The sequence below is a fragment of the Pseudonaja textilis genome, chromosome 2, assembly GCF_049901715.1.
Source record: "Pseudonaja textilis isolate UNSWEBS1 chromosome 2, rPseTex1.2, whole genome shotgun sequence".
Lineage (NCBI taxonomy): Eukaryota > Metazoa > Chordata > Lepidosauria > Squamata > Elapidae > Pseudonaja > Pseudonaja textilis.
The window spans coordinates 15,657,109-15,678,540 of record NC_141991.1 but is presented as its reverse complement, the minus strand read 5'-3'; the positions used below and the strand labels follow the sequence as shown (position 1 = coordinate 15,678,540).

At 40.5% G+C, this 21,432-nt stretch overlaps 1 protein-coding gene across 1 annotated transcript; it reads left to right on the top strand.

Moving 5' to 3' along the window:
- Positions 1 to 12,269: 12,269 nt before the first annotated feature.
- TNF (tumor necrosis factor) lies at positions 12,270 to 17,125 on the top strand. Its single transcript, XM_026720080.2, has 4 exons — positions 12,270 to 12,900; positions 13,621 to 13,651; positions 14,079 to 14,144; positions 15,740 to 17,125. Exons 1-4 carry the CDS (start codon positions 12,721 to 12,723, stop codon positions 16,153 to 16,155), a joined length of 693 nt encoding a protein of 230 aa, XP_026575865.1. The 5' UTR covers positions 12,270 to 12,720; the 3' UTR covers positions 16,156 to 17,125.
- Positions 17,126 to 21,432: the final 4,307 nt, after the last annotated feature.

Here is a 21,432-nt window from a genome sequence, read left to right as displayed (position 1 = left end):
GTGTGCTCACATGCAAGGCCCCATTTGTGCAAGCAGCAGGTGTGCATCGGTGGTGGGATTCAATTTTTTTTTACTCCCGGTTCTGTGGGCATGGCTTGGCGGGCGTGGCAGGGGAAGGATACTGTAAAATCGCCAGTCAGAGGTGGTATTTGTCGGTTCTCCAAACTACTCAAAATTTCCACTACCGGTTCTCCAGAACCAGTCAGAACCTGCTAAATACCATCTCTAGTGTGCATGCCTCAGACACACACGCACACCACTGTTTGCGTGGAACGATCTCTCCCCAACAGCTAACGGCACCAGTGCGCCACCAATTTCCACAAAGCCAGAAAGGTTTGCAGGGGGGCTGGACTAGAAGACCTCTAAGGTCCCTTTCAACTCTTTGTTAGTCAGTCTGTGGAAAACCTCTAAAACACATTTCTTCCTTCAAGATATTAATAGCCGATGACACATAGAATATTTTGTAACCATGAAATATTAAAAATATACAGCTGATCAACTCCTGACATTTCAGGGTGGCAGAAATAAGGAAATTAAAAGCCAGCCCAAATTGTGTTTTTGACATCTCATGGTAGTTGTATAACTTTTCAATTACATCATTAAGTGTTGATTGATTGATATTTGTTTTTCATTTAAGCTTTAGGCCAAGGGTCTTCAAACTTGGCAAGTTTAAGACTTGTGGACTTCAGCTCCCAGAATTCCTGAGCTAACATGACCAGAGGAGGAATTCTGGGAGTTGAAGTCCACAAGTCTTAAAGCTTTCAAGTTTGAAGACCCCTGCCTTAGCCCTTTAACTTGTCAGGTGTCACCTCCTCAGTGAACCATTCCCCTTACCTTTATCTACTGATTTTAAAATCACTTGCAATCTCAAAACTTACAGAAGATTCTGGCAGGCTGACCATAAGTTTATGTGCAAGCTGTGTAAATTAACGATGATTTTGCAAAGGACTTTGTTGTAAGGAGTGATATGATAGCAGTGTTCCAATATCAAAGGGACTGCCACAAAACAAAAGGGAGTCAAGCTATTCTCCAAAGCACCTGAGGGAAGGACAAAAAGCAACGGGTGGAAACTAATCAAGGAGAAAAGCAACCGAGAACTAAGGAGAAATTTCCTGACAGTTAGAGCAATTAACCAGTGGAACCACTTGCCTCCAGAAGTTGTGAATTCTCCAACACTGGAAGTTTTTAAGAAGAGATTGGATAACCATTTGTCTGAAATGGTATAGGGCTATTTCTATTATTCTGTTTATTCTGTAATCTGGTATTTATGCATTTATTAATGTATTAATCTAGTATTTATGTATTTATGTACTGATGATTTATAAAATTATACCCCACTTTAACAAGTCCCAAATATGAAAATACATTTTTTTAAAAAAGATTGCTTACTGTACCCTATGACTATCATTAAGTGTCATACCTTATGATTCTCGACTCTTGACGAATGTATCTTTTCTTTTATGTATACACAAAGTCCTTACACCAAGACAAATTGGTGTAATTGGTGACAAATTCCTCCACCCATAAAGTATAAAGTAAAGTAAGTAAAGTAAAGTAAAGTGAATAAAAGTAAAAGAGTGAATTGAAATACTATTATGGTTTTAAAAAATCAGTAATCCACACAAACTCTAAAAACTTATTTAAGCTATACATCCCTTAGAATTCAACGGAAGAAGGGGTGACATTACTCTCTAGATGAAAACAGCCAACGGTCTCATTTTAACTGACAAGATCTCAAACTATGACAGCAACTTAAATTTATAAAGCTAAGAACCAGTAGCATTAAGGCATCAGGCTAAAAACTGGGAGACTGTGAGTTCCAGCCCCGCCTTAGGCACAAAGACATCTGGGTGATCTTGGGCAAATTATTTTCTCTAAGGAAGGAGGCGATGGCAAATCAGCTCTGGAAAACGTGGCCAAGAAAACTGCAGGGCTGTCCAGACAGTTTTTTGAGAATCAAACACAATTGAATGAAAGGAAAAAGAAAGTGTCCATCAGCACAGGGATAAAAACGGAATTCCATCACTGAGATCAGAATGCAAGTTAAGGATCTGATATTCCAATCTTGAGCACTCTCTCTGTATACAGGTAGCCTTCCATTGGTGACCACAACAGAACCCAACATTTCTGTTGTTAAGTGAGGCATTTGTTAAGTGAGTTTTACCCCATTTTATGACGTTTCTTGCCACAGCTGTAAAGTGAATCAGTCACTGCAGTTGATAAGTTAGTAACCCGGTTGTTAAACGAATCAGGCTTTCCCCATTGACTTTGCTTGTCAGAAGGTCGCAAAAGGTGAGTATGTGACGTTGGGACACAGCAGCGGTCATAAGTATGAATGAGTTGTCAAGCATCTGAATTTTAATTACATGATCTATGGGGCTACTGCAGAGGCCATAACTGTTAAAAAGTCACTTTTTCAGTGCTGTTGTAATGGTCACTAAATGAACTGTTGTAAGTTAAGGACTACCTGTCTATATAGACACACATAAGCACACATGTATTTAACGAAAACTCCTATATTGACAGTTCTAATGTATTATTATAGTACAATATGTAGCAATAGCACTTAGACTTATACACCGCTTCAACAGTGTTTTACGGCCCTCTCTAAGCGGTTTACACAGTCAACATCTTGTCCCCAACAATCTGGCTCCTCATTTTTACCCACCTCGGAAGGATGGAAGGCTGAATCGACCTTGAGCTGGTCAGGATCGAACTCCTGGCAGTGGGCAGAGTCAGCCTACAATACTGCATTCTAACCACTGCGCCACCATGACTTTTCACCTTCTATAAGGTGGAGTGCTGCTTGTGCCTTAAGGCAGTTTTTAACTCATGGTGATACCTTGAAAGTTTCTGGCGCTGGAAATGTGTTTTAGAGGTTTTCCACTGACAAGATTTTTGGAAGTGATTTGCTGTTGCTGGTTTCTTCTTTCCAGGGCAGGGGTCTTCAAAACTTGACAGCTTTAAGACTTGTGGACTTCAACTCCCAGAATTCCTCCTCCAGTCATGTTAGCTCAGGAATTCTGGGAGTTGAAGTCCACAAGTCTTAAATTTGGCAAGTTTGAAGACCACTGTTCTAGGGCTATTAGAGACCCAGGGTCACCCAGTTGGCTTTGTGCCTAAGGTGGGATTAGTTTCCAGTGCATGTACAGTCTGTATGTGTGCAGAGACATTGTGTGTGTGTGTGAGAGACAGTTTTAATTTAGTACTTTCATAATCAGGGAGATGCCTAGATGGAGACAACTCTTTAGGCGTAGGAGAATTCACTGTTTCCCCTCCCTTGTAGCAACGGCTCTAGTTTCAGATCAGGAATCAAGGAACAGGAAATGGGCATTGTATCACTTCCTCTGAGACGCTGGGAAATATCCACTGCTGTGTTTAGTAATCAGGTTTTGCTGACATCCTCAGCCAGATTTAGTGTGGAAGAACTGACAGCTTAAAATAAATGTCTGAGGAGGGGTGGGGGAGAGAATGATGGTGATGAAAGATAGAGAGATAAAGAAAGAGAGGGAGGAAGGAAGGAAGGTAAAGAAAGGAGAGAGAGAGAAATTAGATAGAGGGGGGGAGAGAGAGAGAGAGTAGATAGATGATACTTAAGATGTTAGTGTAAAACAGGTGTGAGAGAGATGCACTGAGATACAGTATGTACATATAAACTTAATTCTATTCATATCTCCGTGCATATGATTGATGATGGGTATGTGTAACATACGACCAAAGATAAATGATGAAGCCAGTAATTAAAAGAAAAGTATTTCTTCTTCACATTAAAAATAATAATAATTGTGGTACTGTAAGGTTTATAATTTCAGCTGCAATCAGACCTCTCTACTGAAGTAGAACACTTCAGATAAGTGACAGCGACATAACTATGGACTGATTTTCCTTCCCTCCCCACTGGGAAGCTCTTATTAAATTAGAAAATACTTTTGCATTCGAAGGATGAAAGGAAGTGATAGCCAATGTATGTTTATATCTCTTCGTGCCCACATATCAATATATTACTCCCTTTATTTTGAGGGAAACGGGCAGTGCAGAATTTTGCTTAATAAACAATCACATGTACACAATCATATGAGTGGCTGGGGAATTCTAGGAGTCGAAGTCCACACCTCTTAAAGTTGCCAAGGTTGAGAAAGACCGTTTGCTTGTGACGTGGCTGCCCTGTGTCACCTGGTGTCACCTAAGTTAACTTGCTGGCTTCTGACAACAGATTGTCACTGCCAGAAAAATTGGTCATATCCAGAACGTGAAAGGAAACGATCTTCATTGCTTCTGATAGTGAAGTATAAAATTGGGTTTCTGTGATGACCTGTAGTGTAACACAACTGTAACAAAATCCAAAACGTAAATACATGTTCTTTGATGCCTCCAACTTGGCCCCACTGTTCAATAATTCTCAGCTGGAGATAAAACTTATTCAAAAATAGCCTTTAAAAGAAAGCAATACAGTCCGAATTTAATGAGCAGATAGAGATGAAATAAAAAACGCAAAACAAACTACAATGAAGGAAATTCCACAATGGACTAGGATAAGTAATTACCAACTTCAAGGAGATAACAAGGCACAGTCTGTTGGAAGGACGCCAACCAAGATAACTTCAGCCCAAAATAAAACACACTTTGCTTCTGGCAATGCTGTGTTTTAACCGTCTCTCCTATATACTATTCTCCTCAACTGCAACCAATGAGGGAGATCATGGCCACTTCTTCTCTCGTAATCCAAGTTGTTTCCTTCTCCATTCCTCCCTGTGTGTCCTAGGATGAAGAGGGGATGGGCCCGGTTCTTCCTCTGACTGCCCAGCCAGATTCTGCCCTTCCCCAGCCTCCTCCACAACCTCTGGAGCCACACCTCCACTCCTTGTTGGCTGTTCCTCCTCTCCCTCAGAGTCTGATTCTAACAAAGGCATGACAGTTTCATATCCAGAATGTGAAAGGAAACTATCTTCATTGCTTCTAATAGTGAAGTATGAAGATCTAAAGGTGCTTCCCCCCACCCAAGGGCAACTGGATGTCTTTGTTTTTCCTTGAAGATGTTTCACTTCTCATCCAAGAAGCTTCTTCAGTTCCCTCCTTCCAAAAAAGCATCTTTGGGACAACCATGACCTGGATGACGGAGAAGCTCTATGTCAGGGCTCCAACAAATCCACCCTCATTCAAATCAAAAGTCTCTAGCTGCCATTTTCCCCCATTCCCTTTTTCTGCCAGCTAGAAAGACCAAAGTAGTATCTTTTTAGTTGACACTTAGTACAGACCAGCTAGATATGTGAAAGGGAGGTTCCAAGAACCTTCTTTTAGAAGAGGATGGACACTTTTGTTTTCTATCTGATTTGCAAAGCTGCATCCCTCAAATGCAGGAATAAAAACGCATCTTATAAGAGAAAAGAAATTCTGGAGTTTTCTCTAGCAATTTTCAATAAATTGGGCAAGGACTTTACTGGATTGTATCCACCATTTCATTTTAAACAGCAGTGTTTTTATTTTTACTGTTGTTTGATTATGTTATTACAGATTAACAGAGTTGGAAGGGACCTTGTAGGTCATTTAGTCCAACCCCCTACCCAAGTAGGAGACCCTACACCATTTCTGACAGATGGCAGTCTATTGGAATTACCTGTTTAAGTGGGTTTCTTTTTTTTTTACAGTTCAAAGGTTCAGTTCCCATATTGAACTTGTTATATATAAATAATATATACTGAGGAAAAAGAAGAGGAAAAAGAGTTAGTATAATTTATCTTCAATGTTGTTAACAAGGAAGTTTGAGCACAGAAATTCGAGTTCCAGTATGGGAAATTCCATTCTCACTTTCATTTTCCAGGCAGCCACATAAGCATCAGACATTCAACTTCTAGCTTCCAGAGTTTCATTTTTCAGGAGAGAATGATGTTTTGTCATAAAATCTTTCTTTTCCATCCGGTTTATAGCATTTCATAATTTCTAAAAAAAGTATGAAGACTCAAGCCATCTTAGGCAATAACAGGAAGTTGTAGAAAATTGCTTTACACGCATAGTACAAATATAGAATAAAAACATAATACTCAATTGTAAAATCACCGTAGCAGAAGTGTGACTAAATAGTGAATAACATAATAATAATAATGATGATAATGATAACAATAATAATACAGATCAAGAAATTGCAGCTTCCTGCAATAACACCAGTGAAACTGCAAAAAACTGTGCTACTCGGAACATTGTACATTTTAAGAAGATACTTGGTTGATAGCTAGGATGCTGGCAGCAACCCCGTATCAACTATTAGCACCAGTCACTGGTATTTGTGATACATTTTTAAATGTTCATGAGTTTCATGTTTAATGAATAAAAGAGAGATAATAATAATAAAAGCAATAATAATAATAATCCACAGACAATCCAAACTGCTGTCTGTGCAATGACAAAGTTAAAACTGTTTCACGCTTAATATGTGGGTGCAGCAAAATCACGCAAATTGATTACAAAGCTAGACATGGCAGAATTGCTAAATTAATCCACTGGTCATTATGTAAAAATTACGACTTACCTTTATCCAAAAAGCCATGGGAACATAAAGTGGAAAAAGTTGTCAACACTGAGAAGGTGAAGATCTTGTGGGACTTTTGAATACAGATGGATTGTCATTTGGAACACCACACACCAGATATCACAGTTGTCAAAAACTGAAGTGTACAATTTATTGATATCACTGTACCAGGAGATGGCAGAGCCAAAGAAAAAGAACTGGAAAAAATCATGAAATATTGCGACCTGGCCATCGAAATGAGGCGATTATGGATGAAACATAATTAGTGATATCCATTGTCATCGGAACACTTGGTACTAGGTCCAAGAATTTTACAAAATACACCAAGAAATTGCAGCTTTCTGTAATAACACCAGAGGAACTGCAAAAAACTGTGCTACTCGGAACATTGTACATTTTAAGAAGATACTTGGTTGATACCTAGGATGCTGGCAGCAACCCGTATCCACTATCAGCACTAGTCAATGATATTTGTGATATATTTTTAAATGTTCAGTTGACTGAGTTCATGTTTAATGGACAAGAGACAATTTCTGAAAATAAGAGCTGGACTTATTTTCTTTTGGGCCCCCAAATAAGCACTAGGTCTTATTTTCGGCAGATGTCTTACCTGCTTACCTTAGGACCTACAGCCAGGCCTCCCATGCCCTGACACCTGTTGCACTGCTGAATGACATTTTCTGCAGCTGCTTGCAGCTGCTCACGGCCAGACACCATGTGACACATCGCTGCCACATGATTCATGGCGCCGGTGCTGCCGCTCACGACAACAGGCCGCGTTGTTGTGAGAGTGAGCGGCGGCACTGGCACAATGAGCCACATGACCTCTTTCTGTGAGCAGTGGCACCAGCACAGTGTGCCATGTAGCCTCCTGCCACGAGCAACGGTACCAGCGCAATGGTGTATGGCCACAGGCAGCTGCAAGCAGCCACAGAACAAGTCGGGCAGCGGCGCAAACAGATGTTGGGGCATGGGAGGCCTGTGTGGTCCTAAGGTAAGCGGATGCTGGGCATGTGGGGCAGCTCCACCCCTTCCTCCCCACCATAGTTTGATTTTTACATATGAGTCTCACCCCACCTTGTATAACCAGATGGTGGGACAAAGTGGACAGGGTCTTAAGTAGGGCTTATTTTGGGGGCAAGGCTTATATTAGACGCACATGTAAAAATCAAGCTAGAGCTTGTTTTCCAGATAGGTCATATTTTTGGGGAAATATGGTAATAATAACAATAACAATAACAATTATATATCAATAGCTGTAAGCAGTATATAAGCAATAAAATATATTTTATTTTTTATTTATATTACGAGGAGCCATTTCTCCCCAATGGGACAAGCCTGGCACCAGCAGAAGAGGCCTACTATAGATCCTGTCTGCTAAGGAATTGAAGCACAATAACAATAAAAGAGCTGGAAGTGACCTTAGCTCAGTCCAACCTCCTGGTCAAGCAGGAAACTCTACATACCATTTCAGACAAATGGCTGTCTAGTCTCTTCTTTAAAACCTCTAGGGTTGGAGCCTTCACAACCTCTGGAGGCAAGCGGTTCCACTGATTAATTGTTTTAACCGTCGGGAAATTTCTCCTTAGTTCCAGGTCAAGGGGAGGAGCTTTTTCTGTTGTGGCTGCATCTCTACGGAACATTCTTCCACTGGAGGGGTGAATTGCCCTCTGCCTTTTGGCCTTCCAGAAGGGTATTAAAACCTGGCTTTGCCAGTTGGCCTGGGACCCCGAGGGATGGGGTAAGGAGAGCTGATCCCTGTCCTGTCCCTTAGCAGCAATTTTAGTACAGTTTTTAATAATATTTTCATGTGTGCAGCTTTAATGTTTTAATATGTTAATTATATGTTATCTGTTTTACAGATAAAGATATAGATAAGATCACCTTCTAGAAGAGATGGGAGGCATAAACATTTAATCGCTAAATAAATAAAACTAATAATAAAGCATTCAAAGGCCGTGTGGTGTTTTATCACTTGCAAAGAATTGGAATCATGCCAGCCGTGGCATTCCCTTCAACTCTGGAAGTGAAAGTTGGACTGTAAAGGCCTTCGATTTAATCTAAAATCTTTCTTACATTTCTCCAAATTCTTTGCCGATTGGAGAGGGAGTTAACAGTATGTAGCTGTGGATGTACATTCATTCCTATGGTATTCCAAACTGTTAGTTCCCTTGAAAGAATCTTGTACAGAAAACTTAAGGTAAAACAGTTGAACCTGGATAAATAAATGGTTAACTCAAAAAAAAAACCAAAAAAAACACCTAGGCCAGCCAAAGAATAAAATGGAATTCACAGAACTTTCTTCCTCCACAGTTCTGGTTTCACTTTCAAAATCCAACTTGGAAACATGAAAAAAATGAAGTAGTAACTCTTATTTCTTCAGCCAAATTATGAAGTAAGAAAGGAACAGGGGAAAATCCTCTGGTGAAGTAATTAAAGTAAAAAATCAGGGATTTTCCACACTGGCAAATCCAAACTGAGCAAAATATATAACTTTTGTGCCCAAATTTTATCTCTTACAGAGTTTCTCATCAGAACTGATGCTCCCATGATATATGTGAGGGTTGTTCTGTCCCTGTTCGGGGGTGGGGGGGCATTAATAGTGGCCAAGTACTGGACATTTGGCCATCACTCAAGTTTTAAGATGAAAGGAAATAACTTACATTTTGGTTATGTAAGATAGAATGGATAGGTCTAAGGCAGCGTTTCTAACTCTTGGCAATTTCAAGATTATTTGCACTTCAACTGCCAGAATTTCCCCAGCCAGTATGGATACCCTGCTTGGATAGATGAGTTATAAACGTGACCCAGTTCATATGGTAGAGAAGTTACATTTCAAACATCAGTGGTTAATGAGCACATGAAAGTGGGATGCTATATTGCCATAGGATGATTTCAATCAGATGGAAACCTTTCAGATAGATTCTCAGCAGCTCCAAGCGGCGTCGGCCTTTGCAAATGAGATTGCATACTAATCTCACTTAGATGATTTGACTAATACAGCCTTAGAGTAGAATTAACACATCTGGCCGTATTTCCCGCCTCGTCTGCTTTGCAAGACTGACAATCTCGCAAGTCTGAAAGGACGATTTTCTTTACAGCCTGAAAAAAAAAAAAAAAAAAAAACTAGGGAAGAAGATTTCTGAATCTCTTCTTCCACCCATTGTTCAGCTGTGGGCTATGCCCTCTTTTATCTCACCATTCCCCAGGCAGTATCTCTCCCTTCTCTCTCCCAACATCTTTCCCACGTGCCATGCCATGTCGTCCAATCTAACACATAGTATTCCCAGAGGCATATTTGGGGGGAAGGGGAGTTTGGTTCTCTCATCGGGTCACGTGGGGAACACAGAAAGAGTTTTCGTATTTTTGCTCTTCCTCAAGTTAATCATTCACCAGGAAGCTACTGAGAGACTGGAAATTGTCATTTTTTTAAATAAACATCCATTCCGGCTATTCGGAGCATGCTTTACTAATATCATTTATTTATTTTATTTTCCAAAGCACCAGATTTGTTATATTTGTTTTCCAAAGCACCAGAGGGCAGGACAAGAAACAATGGATGGAATAGAATAGAGTAACAGAGTTGGAAAGGGACTTTTGAGGTCTTCTAGTAATCCAACCCCCTGCCTAGGCAGGAAACCCTACACTACTTCAGACAAATGTTTATCCAATCTCTTCTTAAAAACTTCCAGTGTTGGAGCATTCACAACTCTGGAGGTACCAATTAATTTTTCTCATTGTCAGGAAATGTCTCCTTAGTTTTGGTTGCTTCCCTCCTTGGTTAGTTTCCACCATTGCTTCTTGTCCTGCCTTCAGGTGTTTTGGAGAATAGCTTGATTCCCTCTTCTTTCTGCAGCCCCTGAGATATTGGAGCACTGCTATCATGTCTCCCCTAGTCCTTCTTTTCATGGAAACTAATCAAGGACAGAAGGAACTTGGAATTGAGGAGAAATCTTCCCAACAGTGAGGACAAGTAGCCAGTGTGGAACAACTTTGCCTTCAGAAATTGTGGTTGCTCCATCATTGGAGGTTTTTAAGAAGAGACTGGACAGCCACTGGTCTGAAATAGCATTGGGTCTTCTGCTTGAGCAAGGGGCTGGACTAGGGGATCTCCAAGGTCCCATCCAGCTTTATTCTGATTCTGATTTTTAAGTCCCCATAAATGTATGATTAGAGGGTGAGCTATGCTGAAAAGCATAGCAATGGCAAAAGTACAGCAATTTCCACCTCTTTGGGCAGAAATATCCTTGTCAAATTCCAGAGTGTTAGATTAAAGGAGAGTTGTGCAAAGGGAAAAATGTCTACGGTAGCAATGGCCCTTCTTAATGCGTGATAACAGCTAACGTCCAGGTATGGAGTTGTATAATAGACATGTCCATTGAATTAATAAATGTTCTTATTAAGGGGGTACAAGCTACCTGGTGCACCTCAGAATATTTATATATTACTCAAATGTACAGTATATAGTCAATACATGTTCAGAATGGGAAAGTGAGTGACAATAAAGTGTATTTATATATTTGGATCTGGGAGGCTCCTAAATCACTCTGGAAGGGTTACCTAATTTCAGTAGAAATGCTTTTACTATCCCTCCAAGGCACAACCATGGTCCAACCCTCCCCCCCAAAAAAACCCCACAAGGTACTTTCCACGGTGTTATGATCAAGGTTTCACCCATTTTTAAGGGTGATACATGTTTAAAAACTGGCAGATCTTTGATTACATCATCATGGTTGCCATCTCAACTTTCTGGATCATATTCTGCAGACACCTCTGCTTCTATTTCAGGGGTTCTAATATTTGGAGGGGTGGTGGTCATAAGCACATCTGGAAGATTGAAAATAAGTTTTAGGTGTTTCCACCAACTTAGAAGAGGATGTACAAAGCACCAGCTTATCAGAATTTGTTCGATTCCTTGCATGACCTCTGCTTCTTAAATGGTCATGACTGGTTACATTTGTCCTTTTTTGAGCAGGGGGCGAGAGAGAGGGGGATGTCCAAATAAAATAGCTGCATCTGTGAAGCATTTTTATTTTCTAACAAAGTTTATTAGAACCCTTTGAAGGCTATGGAAGTGATTATGGAAAACGGTGTCCCAAAGATGCTTTATTTTCAAGAGGCAACTGGACTTTTCTGGTTTTTCTTTGAAGACGTTTCGCTTGTCATCCAAGAAGCTTCTTCAGCTCAGAAGCTTCTTGGATGAGAAGCAGAACGTCTTCAAAGAAAAAAAAAAAAAACAGAAAGTCCAGTTGCCTCTTGAAAAAAAAGCACCTTTTGGGACAACCATGTCCTGGATGACTGAGAATCTCCACAGACATGTGAAATGGTGCTTTACGACTTGTTGACACCCGTTTTTAAAATGTAAAAAAAGAAAAGAAAGAAAATTAGGGAAACCGGAAACTCGTAGGCACCAAGGAAGGTATCTGCAAGCACCGTTCTGTCACAGATACCTACAGGTACCTCTTTTAAAATTCCTTTCCTATCGTATCCGTGCCATCTGTTGACTTAGCCAGGAAAAGAAAGCGTTAATTTATTTATCACACTAATAAAATAACCTGCTTTTCCAGTCTTACGAACAAACCCAGCCAAAAAATGGGCGGGGTGTTGCCTGCCATCTGAAAGTGCCAACCTCAGATTCCAAAACGTTTCACTGGCTTTTTCGGTTAGCAGTTTCCTCTTTGCTTTTTTCCTCTCGCTCATGAGTTGCTACTAGATGTGGGCGGGGATAGTACAGGACTTCGGTTTCAGAAGGGTTTAAAAGGAAGCTGCGACAAGAGTGCCCAAACAGTGAAGCCTCTTCTGAATAAAGAACAGAAGGAAAAAGGGCTAAAAGCAAAAAAGCCAAGAAGCAACAACATCCCTCAAGTGAATTCCAGGGAGGCTACAGGTCAACCAAAAACAGCTAAAAGAACTCTTTTTCATCTGCAAGAATCAATTACCATTAGCTTCTTTCTTTGACTGGTGGCAGAATTTTCAAAGCAGTCTAAATTTATGCAGCAGCACCCGTGAAAGAGAGAAAGAAAAGAGAGAAAGAAAGAAAGAAAGAAAGAAAGAAAGAAAGAAAGAAAGAAAGAAAGAAAGAAAGAAAGAAAGAAAGAAAGAAACCAGGGAACTTCTATTTGCTGAAAGAGAATCAACTTTTCACCACGTCCACCGAAAGAATTGCGTTGCCTTATTCAGAAGCCCATCCATCCAGCATGAGCTCTGAGCAATTGGTGCACGATGTGGAGAAAGGGAACATAGTTGTCATCCGGGAACCCTCTCCAAAAAACAACCACTGGAAGTGCCTCAGCATCTGTTCCTTCTTGCTTCTGATTGGAGCCGTAACCGTCTTTGCCCTCTTGCAACTGGACGCATTCGGGTTGTCCGAAAAACAGGTTAGTAACACGAGTTGGGTGAAGAGCGAGGGGCTATTATTTAGAAAGGTTCCGATGGGCGCTTGCCATGGAATGAGATGGGGTGAACTTGGCAAGCAGTTGATCCTCTGATTTGGAAGGATGAAAAGTTGGGTTAAAACAATCTTCTGAACGAAGGAAGGAAAAAGCAAGCAGCTCCATTGGGGGGAGGATGAAAATTATGAGAAAGATGAAGATAAGGCTATATTTTACACTAAACTAGCTTCCCCCTCAGAAGTCTAACACTTATTTGAGATTCTTAAGAAGAAATAATGGGAAGCTGATGCCAACATTTAAGTCAATATTGTTGACTTAAAATATTGCCAAGAAGAGGAATTTCAAAGATGAGATAGATAGATATTACTTTCCCAAAATACCTATTTTACACAACAATTTATTGCTGAATCAGCCACCTGTTGAAAGCATCTAGAATTTATCTGTACAATAAGTGTTCAGCAGTCCTTCTAGAGGCCAAATGGATCATCAGTACCCATGGGCCCTTTAATAAAGAATGCCTATATCTAGTTTTCTAATGTGTTTGCAGGGTTTTTTCTTCTGTTAATCTTACGTTTCAAATGTGCTTATTTAACTGACATTTATAACTGCCATTTTTAAAAAACAATGAATATGATAATTGCATTAATAATAGTGGTGGCATTACTACATCATCCTTATTGATTTTTTTCTCCATTTCTTTTCCAGGACTCTAAACTACAGGGAAATTCATTTTCTGGTAAGTTTTTCTAAGCTGTCTTATTTCCTTGGGAAAGTTTTTCCAGTGCTGTAGCAAACTGTGTATCGTTTTCCAACCTGATGCTCCATTGATCTATTACTGTCTTATATCCCTTCGTTCCTACTCCGATTGGATATTTACAATACTGATTGGCCAGAATTGAGACATAGTCCCACAACCAGGATAGATCTATTGCTAAAAACTCAAATGCTTAATACTTAAATATATGGATTTAGTATCTTGAGTGAAGATGATCAGAAGGCAGGAATGCCCCACTGGATTAATTGGGATCATACTTGCTTGTCATGGGCAGTTTGAATATATCAATACTTTAGCCAGCTATAGAATACACAGCATCTCGCTTTGATGAAAGTGACTGATTTTTGATGCCTTATCTGACGCTATCTTTTCCTTTCGTTTTTAATAGATCATTTGCCTGGCACAATGAAAGTGCAAGCCTTGAGGTCTGGAAAACCAGCTGCCCATGCTGTTGGTGAGGAGACATTTTAAATTGCTTGAAAGGGGTGGTGGCTGGAGATAGACCTCAGATGGGCCTCTGATTCAGATGGACTTCCTATGCTGCTTTTCTGGTTTGGTGAAAATAAAATGCTTGGGAGGAAGAAGTTCTGCAAAGAGGCAGCCTTTTAAGATATGGGGCCATTTCAGTACCTATGAGCTTCTGGCACACTTGCAGTTGACTGTGCTCAACAAGAAAGCTGTTGGATGAAACCCAGACCTTAAGATGAAAGAAAGGGGAGGTTTGTACACTGATGGTTTGGACTTGCCTTAATTTGGCTACGATTCTCTCTAATCATCTTAGGCTTCTTATTTATGATGTTAAGTGCTGAAGATGAGAGAGGATGGTCAGTAGAAAGTCGTCCAATGAGTTTCTGTAGGCAACTGGGTCTTCCAGTGATCAACTGTGGTGGGGTCAACCTTATGCACCCATTGGCTCAAGTCAAGTTGCCTGACAGCTTCCCAAAGCAAGACCTGGTTTTGTGCCCTTAAGCCCACCAAGGCATTAAGGGCACCTCAGGTCCAGTGAATCTCATAGCAGGTTTCCCCAATTTGGCATCCTCCAGATGTTTCATCCTACAACCCCCACAAACACTAGGTCAGCACTCCAGAGGGTTAACGTCATTGCCCAGAAGATCATTGGTTGCCCTCTCCCCTCTTTGGAAGAGCTTTATAGCTCCCGCTGCCTTAAGAAAGTTCAAAACGTCCTCAAAGATCCATCTCATCTTGGGCACCTTTCTTTTTTCTTTTTTTTAACTATTATCATGTGGCAGACGATACAGGATAATAAAAACAAGGACAAATAGGCTGAAAAACCGCTTCCATCCCAGGGCAGTTAATTCTATTGAATTCTACTGTATAGTGCAATATTAATGCAATATCAGGGGTTTTCAATTCAATGTATAGAATGTGAAGGATGTGTGTTTGTGTTTATTTTCATGGTCATAAATTGTACACTGAAGATGGTATTTAATTCCGTTTTACGAGGTGCAGTGACAATGAAGTAAACTAAAGTAAATTCACGGGCCTCTTAGAAGACACAAGATTGTAAAAGCTGCAGCTGAGCCTATCTGAGGGGAATTGTGCCTCAGAAACAGGTTCAGTTAGTTCTCAACTTAGGACCACAACTGAGACCAAGATTTCTGTTGCTATAAGTGAGTCAGTCGTTGAATGAGTTTTGCCCCAATTTTACCATCTTTCTTGCCAGAGTTATCAAGTCAATCCCTGCAGTTCTTAAGTTAGTAACACGGTTGTAAAGCCAATCTGGCTTCCCCGTTGATTTTGCTGGTCAGAAGGTCACAAAAAGGAATCCCATGATCCCAGGACACTGTAAGCATCATTATATATGCCAAGCAACTGAATTTGGATCACAGGTTCCCTGGGGATGCTGCAGTGGTCGTAAGTGTAAAAAAAAAAAAAAAAGGCTCATGAGTAACTTTCTTCAGTGCCGTTGTAACTTCGAAGGGTCACTAAACAAAGTTGAGGACAACTACTTGTACAGTACAAGAAATTCCTTCTTCTTTAAGTTGACCAGACCTTCTTCTTAACACTTGATATCTTTTTATTTCACAGCTTCTTCCCGTCATTCATCACAACTGAAGTGGACTGCAGATGTGTTTCCTTCCATCTTGGAAAATGGCATGCGGCTCGATGAGAACGAAAACTCCCTCGTTGTGCCTTCTACTGGATTGTACTTTGTCTACTCTCAGCTCTTGTTCCACAAGGACAACTGCAAGAAGCCTCTTCTGCTCACCCACAACATCACCTGCTGGTCCTCAGACTTCAGCTTGGAGGTAGAATTGCTAAAGTCCATCAAATCTGTCTGTGAAGAGGCCTCCAGCAATAAAAAACTGTGGTTTGAATCGATTTATCAAGGAGCCGTCTTCCAGCTGAACAAAGGGGACCGCTTGATGTCCAAAACAAACCTCCCTGAATATCTGGACTTCACTCATTCAACGCAGATTTATTTTGGGGTCATTGCTATGTAAGAAAAGTCTTTGTGATGCCTAATTGCAACTTCGTGTCGTCCGTTCATGTACTTCATGTATCTGGATTGGGTTGTTTCCCCCCCCCCACCAATCTTACAGGGTCCACAAAACCTATTATGTAGGCAGTCAGTATTAGCATCCTTTGTGCGAGTCTTTTTTAAACGGTCTAAACTTTTTTATTTATTTATTAATATTTATTTATTGAGCTTCTTATATAATCTTGAAACTTCAAGGATTCCACCCTGCCCCCGATGTAGGGGATCCTTCCAAAAAGATACCGCACTTTTGCAGGCAATGAATGCAAACACGTGTAACAATTTACTTGTGATTCCCCATTATGTGGGTTCGTTTTGATGAACCTGTATTTGGGGCACTGTAAAATGCTTGTGTGGCTATTTTCAAACAGGATCTCCCTTCCTTTGTCCCCCAGTCTAGATTAAGATTTCAATTTTTACATATCTGTATATATATATATATTTATACTATGTATATTTGATATCATTTGACTGTTGTGTTGATTTAATCATGTATATTACATGAGTTATCCTGAAGTTTGGGGAGAGGATAATACTAGGCTATGAATCCTGGTTTTCCCCCCACCCCAGCTAACAGTACATTCCTATCCAAGTTTATTTGGAAATACATTCTAACATTCTCTCGTGGATTGTACTGCTTCAGTCTGATGTCGGAAAGTCTGACATTTTTGGTATTTCATTGGCACTGTGTAGGTTTTTGGCAGAAATTGCCTTATGGTACTGTACAGGTTGCCATGAAAAAAATTTTTTTAAGCATAAGTATTATAAATATATATTTATTAGAACATGGCTTATTTATTTATTTATGTATTTATTTATTTGTCTATTTATTGTGATGAAAACTTGTATTGCTAAGATAAAATAGACTTTTGGTTTCACTCTGTATTTAAAGTTCCCTTTGAATCGGGCCAAACAATAAAATGAAATTTTGTGATGAACTGCATCTGTTCAATGCGTTATTCTGTTCAGCTTGATTTTAGTCCTGAGTGATAATAACTTCAATCTAAAGTCCAGGAATACATCTTTAGCATCCCAGAAACGGTTCAAAGAAATATCGTAAGGATAAGGCTCAATCAAGCATAAAGCACTTCTTGAATATAACAGTATTGTCAATGGACTCAATTTAGCCTCGCAACAATAATAGCTGGTTTCATTGGCCCTATTGGGTATCCTGCCCCTGTGTTGCTTGCCCCTTCCCATTCCTCAAATGATACGTATACCTGCTAAGCAAGCACAACTTCTCTTTCTGAAATAAAGGTACAAGTTTCCTCTGTCCACTCATGTCCAATTCCAGAAGTGGGTGGTCATTTCCATTTCTTAGCTGAGGGAGCCAGCATTGTCTGAGAACGCTTCCGTGGTCATTTGACCAGCATGACCGTATGCTGAAACATATGGAACGCTGTTATATTTCCAGTGAAGTGGTACCTATTTATCTACTCGCATTTGCATGGTTTTGAGTTGCTGGGTGGGCAGAAGCTGGAGCAAGGAACGGGAGTTTACCCCATCGCATGGAGCTCGGGTCTTAAACCTGGGCTGCCAGCTGCTAAGATAGGTGTTTTTAACGCTGAGCCATTGTGCTTGTTCTGACCCAAACCTGGTTCCAAGAGAGCAAACATAAGACAAAGGTAGCAGCATAACCTTTTAATGTTTCATTTATGAATCCTGTTTCTTCACAGATAAAAGGCTGCTTCCAACTAATTAGCTCCGATAAGGAAGAGCCTTGTTAAGTTTTTGCAAGGCTGCCAAGAACAACAGTTCCTAAACAATAAATCAAAGAGTCTCCAAACACCAACTCAGATATTCCTAATGTCCACCAGGCTCAAATATCAAACTTCTTTGCCTTCTGCAGAGAAGAACTGTGGTTTCTCAGCTGGCTTTTATCTCTAAAGGGAGGGGCCATTACCTTGCAGCCTTACTCCCAAGTCGCCTGTGCTGCTGCAGCTACTTTTTCCTTCAAGCAGCCCTGCGTGCACGTGCGCTGGGCATGGGCTCCTCGGGAGCCTCTTCATCACTGCTGTCAGCCTCCACAATCTCTGAAGGCATCATTCCCCTCCCTGATGGTCCCGGCCCCATCCCTGCATCACACGCAGGCCCCTCACCTGAGTCCTCACTCTCCGAGACCTCAGCCATCCACACCTGCTGCCGGCGAACCACAACAAGGCTTCCAAAACGTTACCAATCTATTCCATTACAGTGCACCCCAAGATAACTCACCAAATAAATAAACATGGCTGCAAATAATATACCAGTGACCAGACTAACCCTTGTTGCAACACAACTCCTTTTCCCCTCCAAAATTCCAAAGATGACTAACATAGCTATCCCAAAGATGCTTTTCCAGGAAGCAACTGGACTTTTTTGGTTTTTTTCTTTGCAGGATTTATATTCCATTCCGCACCATCCTGCCACAGTTGAAGAAGCTTCTTGGATGAGAAGCAAAACATCTTCAAACAAAAACAACAACAAGAAAGTCCAGTTGCCTCCTGAAAAAAGCATCTTTGGAACAACCATGACCCGAATGGTGAAGAATCTCTACATACGAACACAATATAGCTACTCTTCAATAACAATGCAGGGACCTGTAAGATCTAATTTTCAAAGACTCCCAGATGGGCCCGCAGTGGACTCAAAACCACAACTTCAAGACATGACTCAAAGAAGCCAGGATATGATGAAATATCACCTAGCCAACTCTCTTATCTGCAAAAGGCTGGCTGATTCAATTCGAAGACCTACTTAATTTTTCAGAGCAGTTCTTTTCTATATCTTTCTCGGGCGGGGCATCTTTACAGGAAAACTCAAGCATTTACAGCAACTTGCTTTCTGCTTACACGACTTTGAGTCTCTAAGACGGCATTTCTCAACCTCCACAACTTGAAGATGTATGTATACACTTCAATTCCCAGAATTTTCCAACTAGTATTGCTGGCGGGAAAATTCTGGAAGTTGAAGTCCACAGAAGTTGAAGTCTACAGATGTTGACAGTTCTGGATGTCCAGGTCCATAGCTGTCAAAATAAGTTGAAGTCCACAGCTATCAAATTTTGAAAGCTGAAGTCCACAACTGTCAAATGGTTCTACAGGTAAATTAGTACTTCCACCACTCAGAAAGAAGGTGTGAAGGAAAAGTAGAACAGCATTCGCAGGGGAAACTGGACAGGATGATCATAAACTGGCCTAAAGGCTAGCAAAAGGCCTCCTTAGGTCCTTAAAGGAGGTTTGATTTCTCCATCCCTTGAATGGGTCTTTCCTTCCTCATTCCAAGGGTTGTAATGCAGAATCTAATGGGACTCACAGAGGGATATCAATTAATGAATCCATCTCTATCTATCTAGCTATCATCTATCTATCTATCTATCTATCTATCTATCTATCTATCTATCTATCTATCTATCTATCTATCTATCTATCTGACCAACCTACCTACCTATCTAATCTATCTTCATCTCTATCTACCTATCTTTATATATCTATCTTCATCATTATTTACCCACCTACCTACCTATCTTTATCTATCTATCTAGATCATTATCTACCTACCTACTTACCTACCTTTGTCTGTCTGTCTGTCTATCTATCTATCTATCTATCTATCTATCTATCTATCTATCTGGGTCTGCCCCACTTTTAGTTGAGTTGTAAGAAAAGGAAATCTGCTGAGTTGTAAGAAAAGGAAATTAGTGTTATCCAGGGAGTTTCTGTAGTTGAGGGAAGGGTAGAATTAGGGTCTCTAGTATACCTCAATTCTATATACATTGATTTTCTTTTTAATGCCTGGATAGGGAGCCTTTGCATAAGTAGCTTAAATATTGAAATTAAACTAAGAAGGGGTTTATCAGCATTAGTCATGTCTTGCCAAAGTCTTAGTTTCATAGTTAAATAATCAAATAACATGACAAATAACCAGAACAGATGACCATTTAATGATCAGAGGAAGGCCCCAGATATCACATTCTTTTGAAGCAGCGGAGGGTGTCCTAGCTGCAATTTTCCAGGTCCAAGGATGGTAGATTGATTTATTTTTCTTTTATGAGTAGTCCTTAAAGGTATGACCATAATAGAGCCAGCCCATCACATTTGTAATTTTGTGACAGTCATAAAACGGGCCAGTCATGTGATCAATTTGATTCTATGACCTGTTTTGCAGGAGGTCGTTAAACAAATCATTGTGGTTGTTAAAAGAGTCATTAAATGAACCGATGGTTCACTATGGGCATGGTTTTGCCAAAACCCAGAGGTCAATGCTAGGTTTTGGCAAAACTGTCATAAAATACTGTCATGTGACCGTGGGAAACTGCAAATGGCTATAAATGGTGCGTGGTTGATCAGTGCTTGAAAGTCACGTGACCACAGAGAGGGCAACCATTGGAATTTCAAATCTGGGTTGTGCGCACACACATACACACATCGTAAATCAATTGGAACACTAAACAACCTACACAACAGAATCATTCCTTTGTAATTTGTCTTGTGGGAAGAAATATCCTTCTGGGTTCAGTTCCAAGTGGGGAAGAAAGACACTGGAAACATGGTGACAGCTTGGAAAGATGGTTTACTGATGAACAGGATGGGTTCCTGGGCAGAAAAGGGAAGAGATGCTGAGAGTCCCTGGGTTTTATGTCCTCTGTTGAGATTTGAATTGGAGCTTGTATTCTGATTGGTTGTCAGACTCCCATGGGGCCATGCAGGGGCAACTCTGTAGGCTGTCCTGAGTCCCAGGCTTGGTTGAGCCTTGCTGGATGATGATGATGTAACGAAAGGGTGTTGGGCAATTCCCATTATGGGTCTGCCTAAAGGAGGTAGATCTTTGTTATGTAAAATAGACTGGCTCAGGCCTTAATGGCCCATTGACAAAGGTGGTGGGCTGAGTTTCTGCCTTTCTTTTAGTATATCCTAAAATATTTCATTTTTCTAGGAGAGGGGTGGGTTTTAACTTCCAACAGTCCCTTTTTCTATTGAGAGCATGGTGGATTAAATTGCCAGTCATATCCTCCTCCCCTTCCCTCCCCTCTTGTTGTATTATTGTTTTTTTAAAAAAAACAAACATTCTACCACACTTCTAATTTTAAAAGCCCACAAACTGAGCTGGGCCCTTTACTGCTGAACGCAGGCTATCGTTACCTGGAATTTTAGGCTTCATTGTTAGCATTTAAAAAGCTGATATTAGCCTTCTGAATGTGGCAGCCTAAGCCTCTTGTTTAAAACTTCAGGAACACATTTTTTAAATTTCTTCTTAGCCGAAG

Coding starts and splice junctions, on each gene's coding strand:
- TNF (XM_026720080.2), top strand. CDS start 12,721: ATGAGCTCTGAGCAATTGGTGCACGATGTGGAGAAAGGGAACATAGTT. Junction 12,901..13,620: donor TCGGGTTGTCCGAAAAACAG/GTTAGTAACACG, acceptor TTTCTTTTCCAG/GACTCTAAACTACAGGGAAA. Junction 13,652..14,078: donor ACAGGGAAATTCATTTTCTG/GTAAGTTTTTCT, acceptor CGTTTTTAATAG/ATCATTTGCCTGGCACAATG.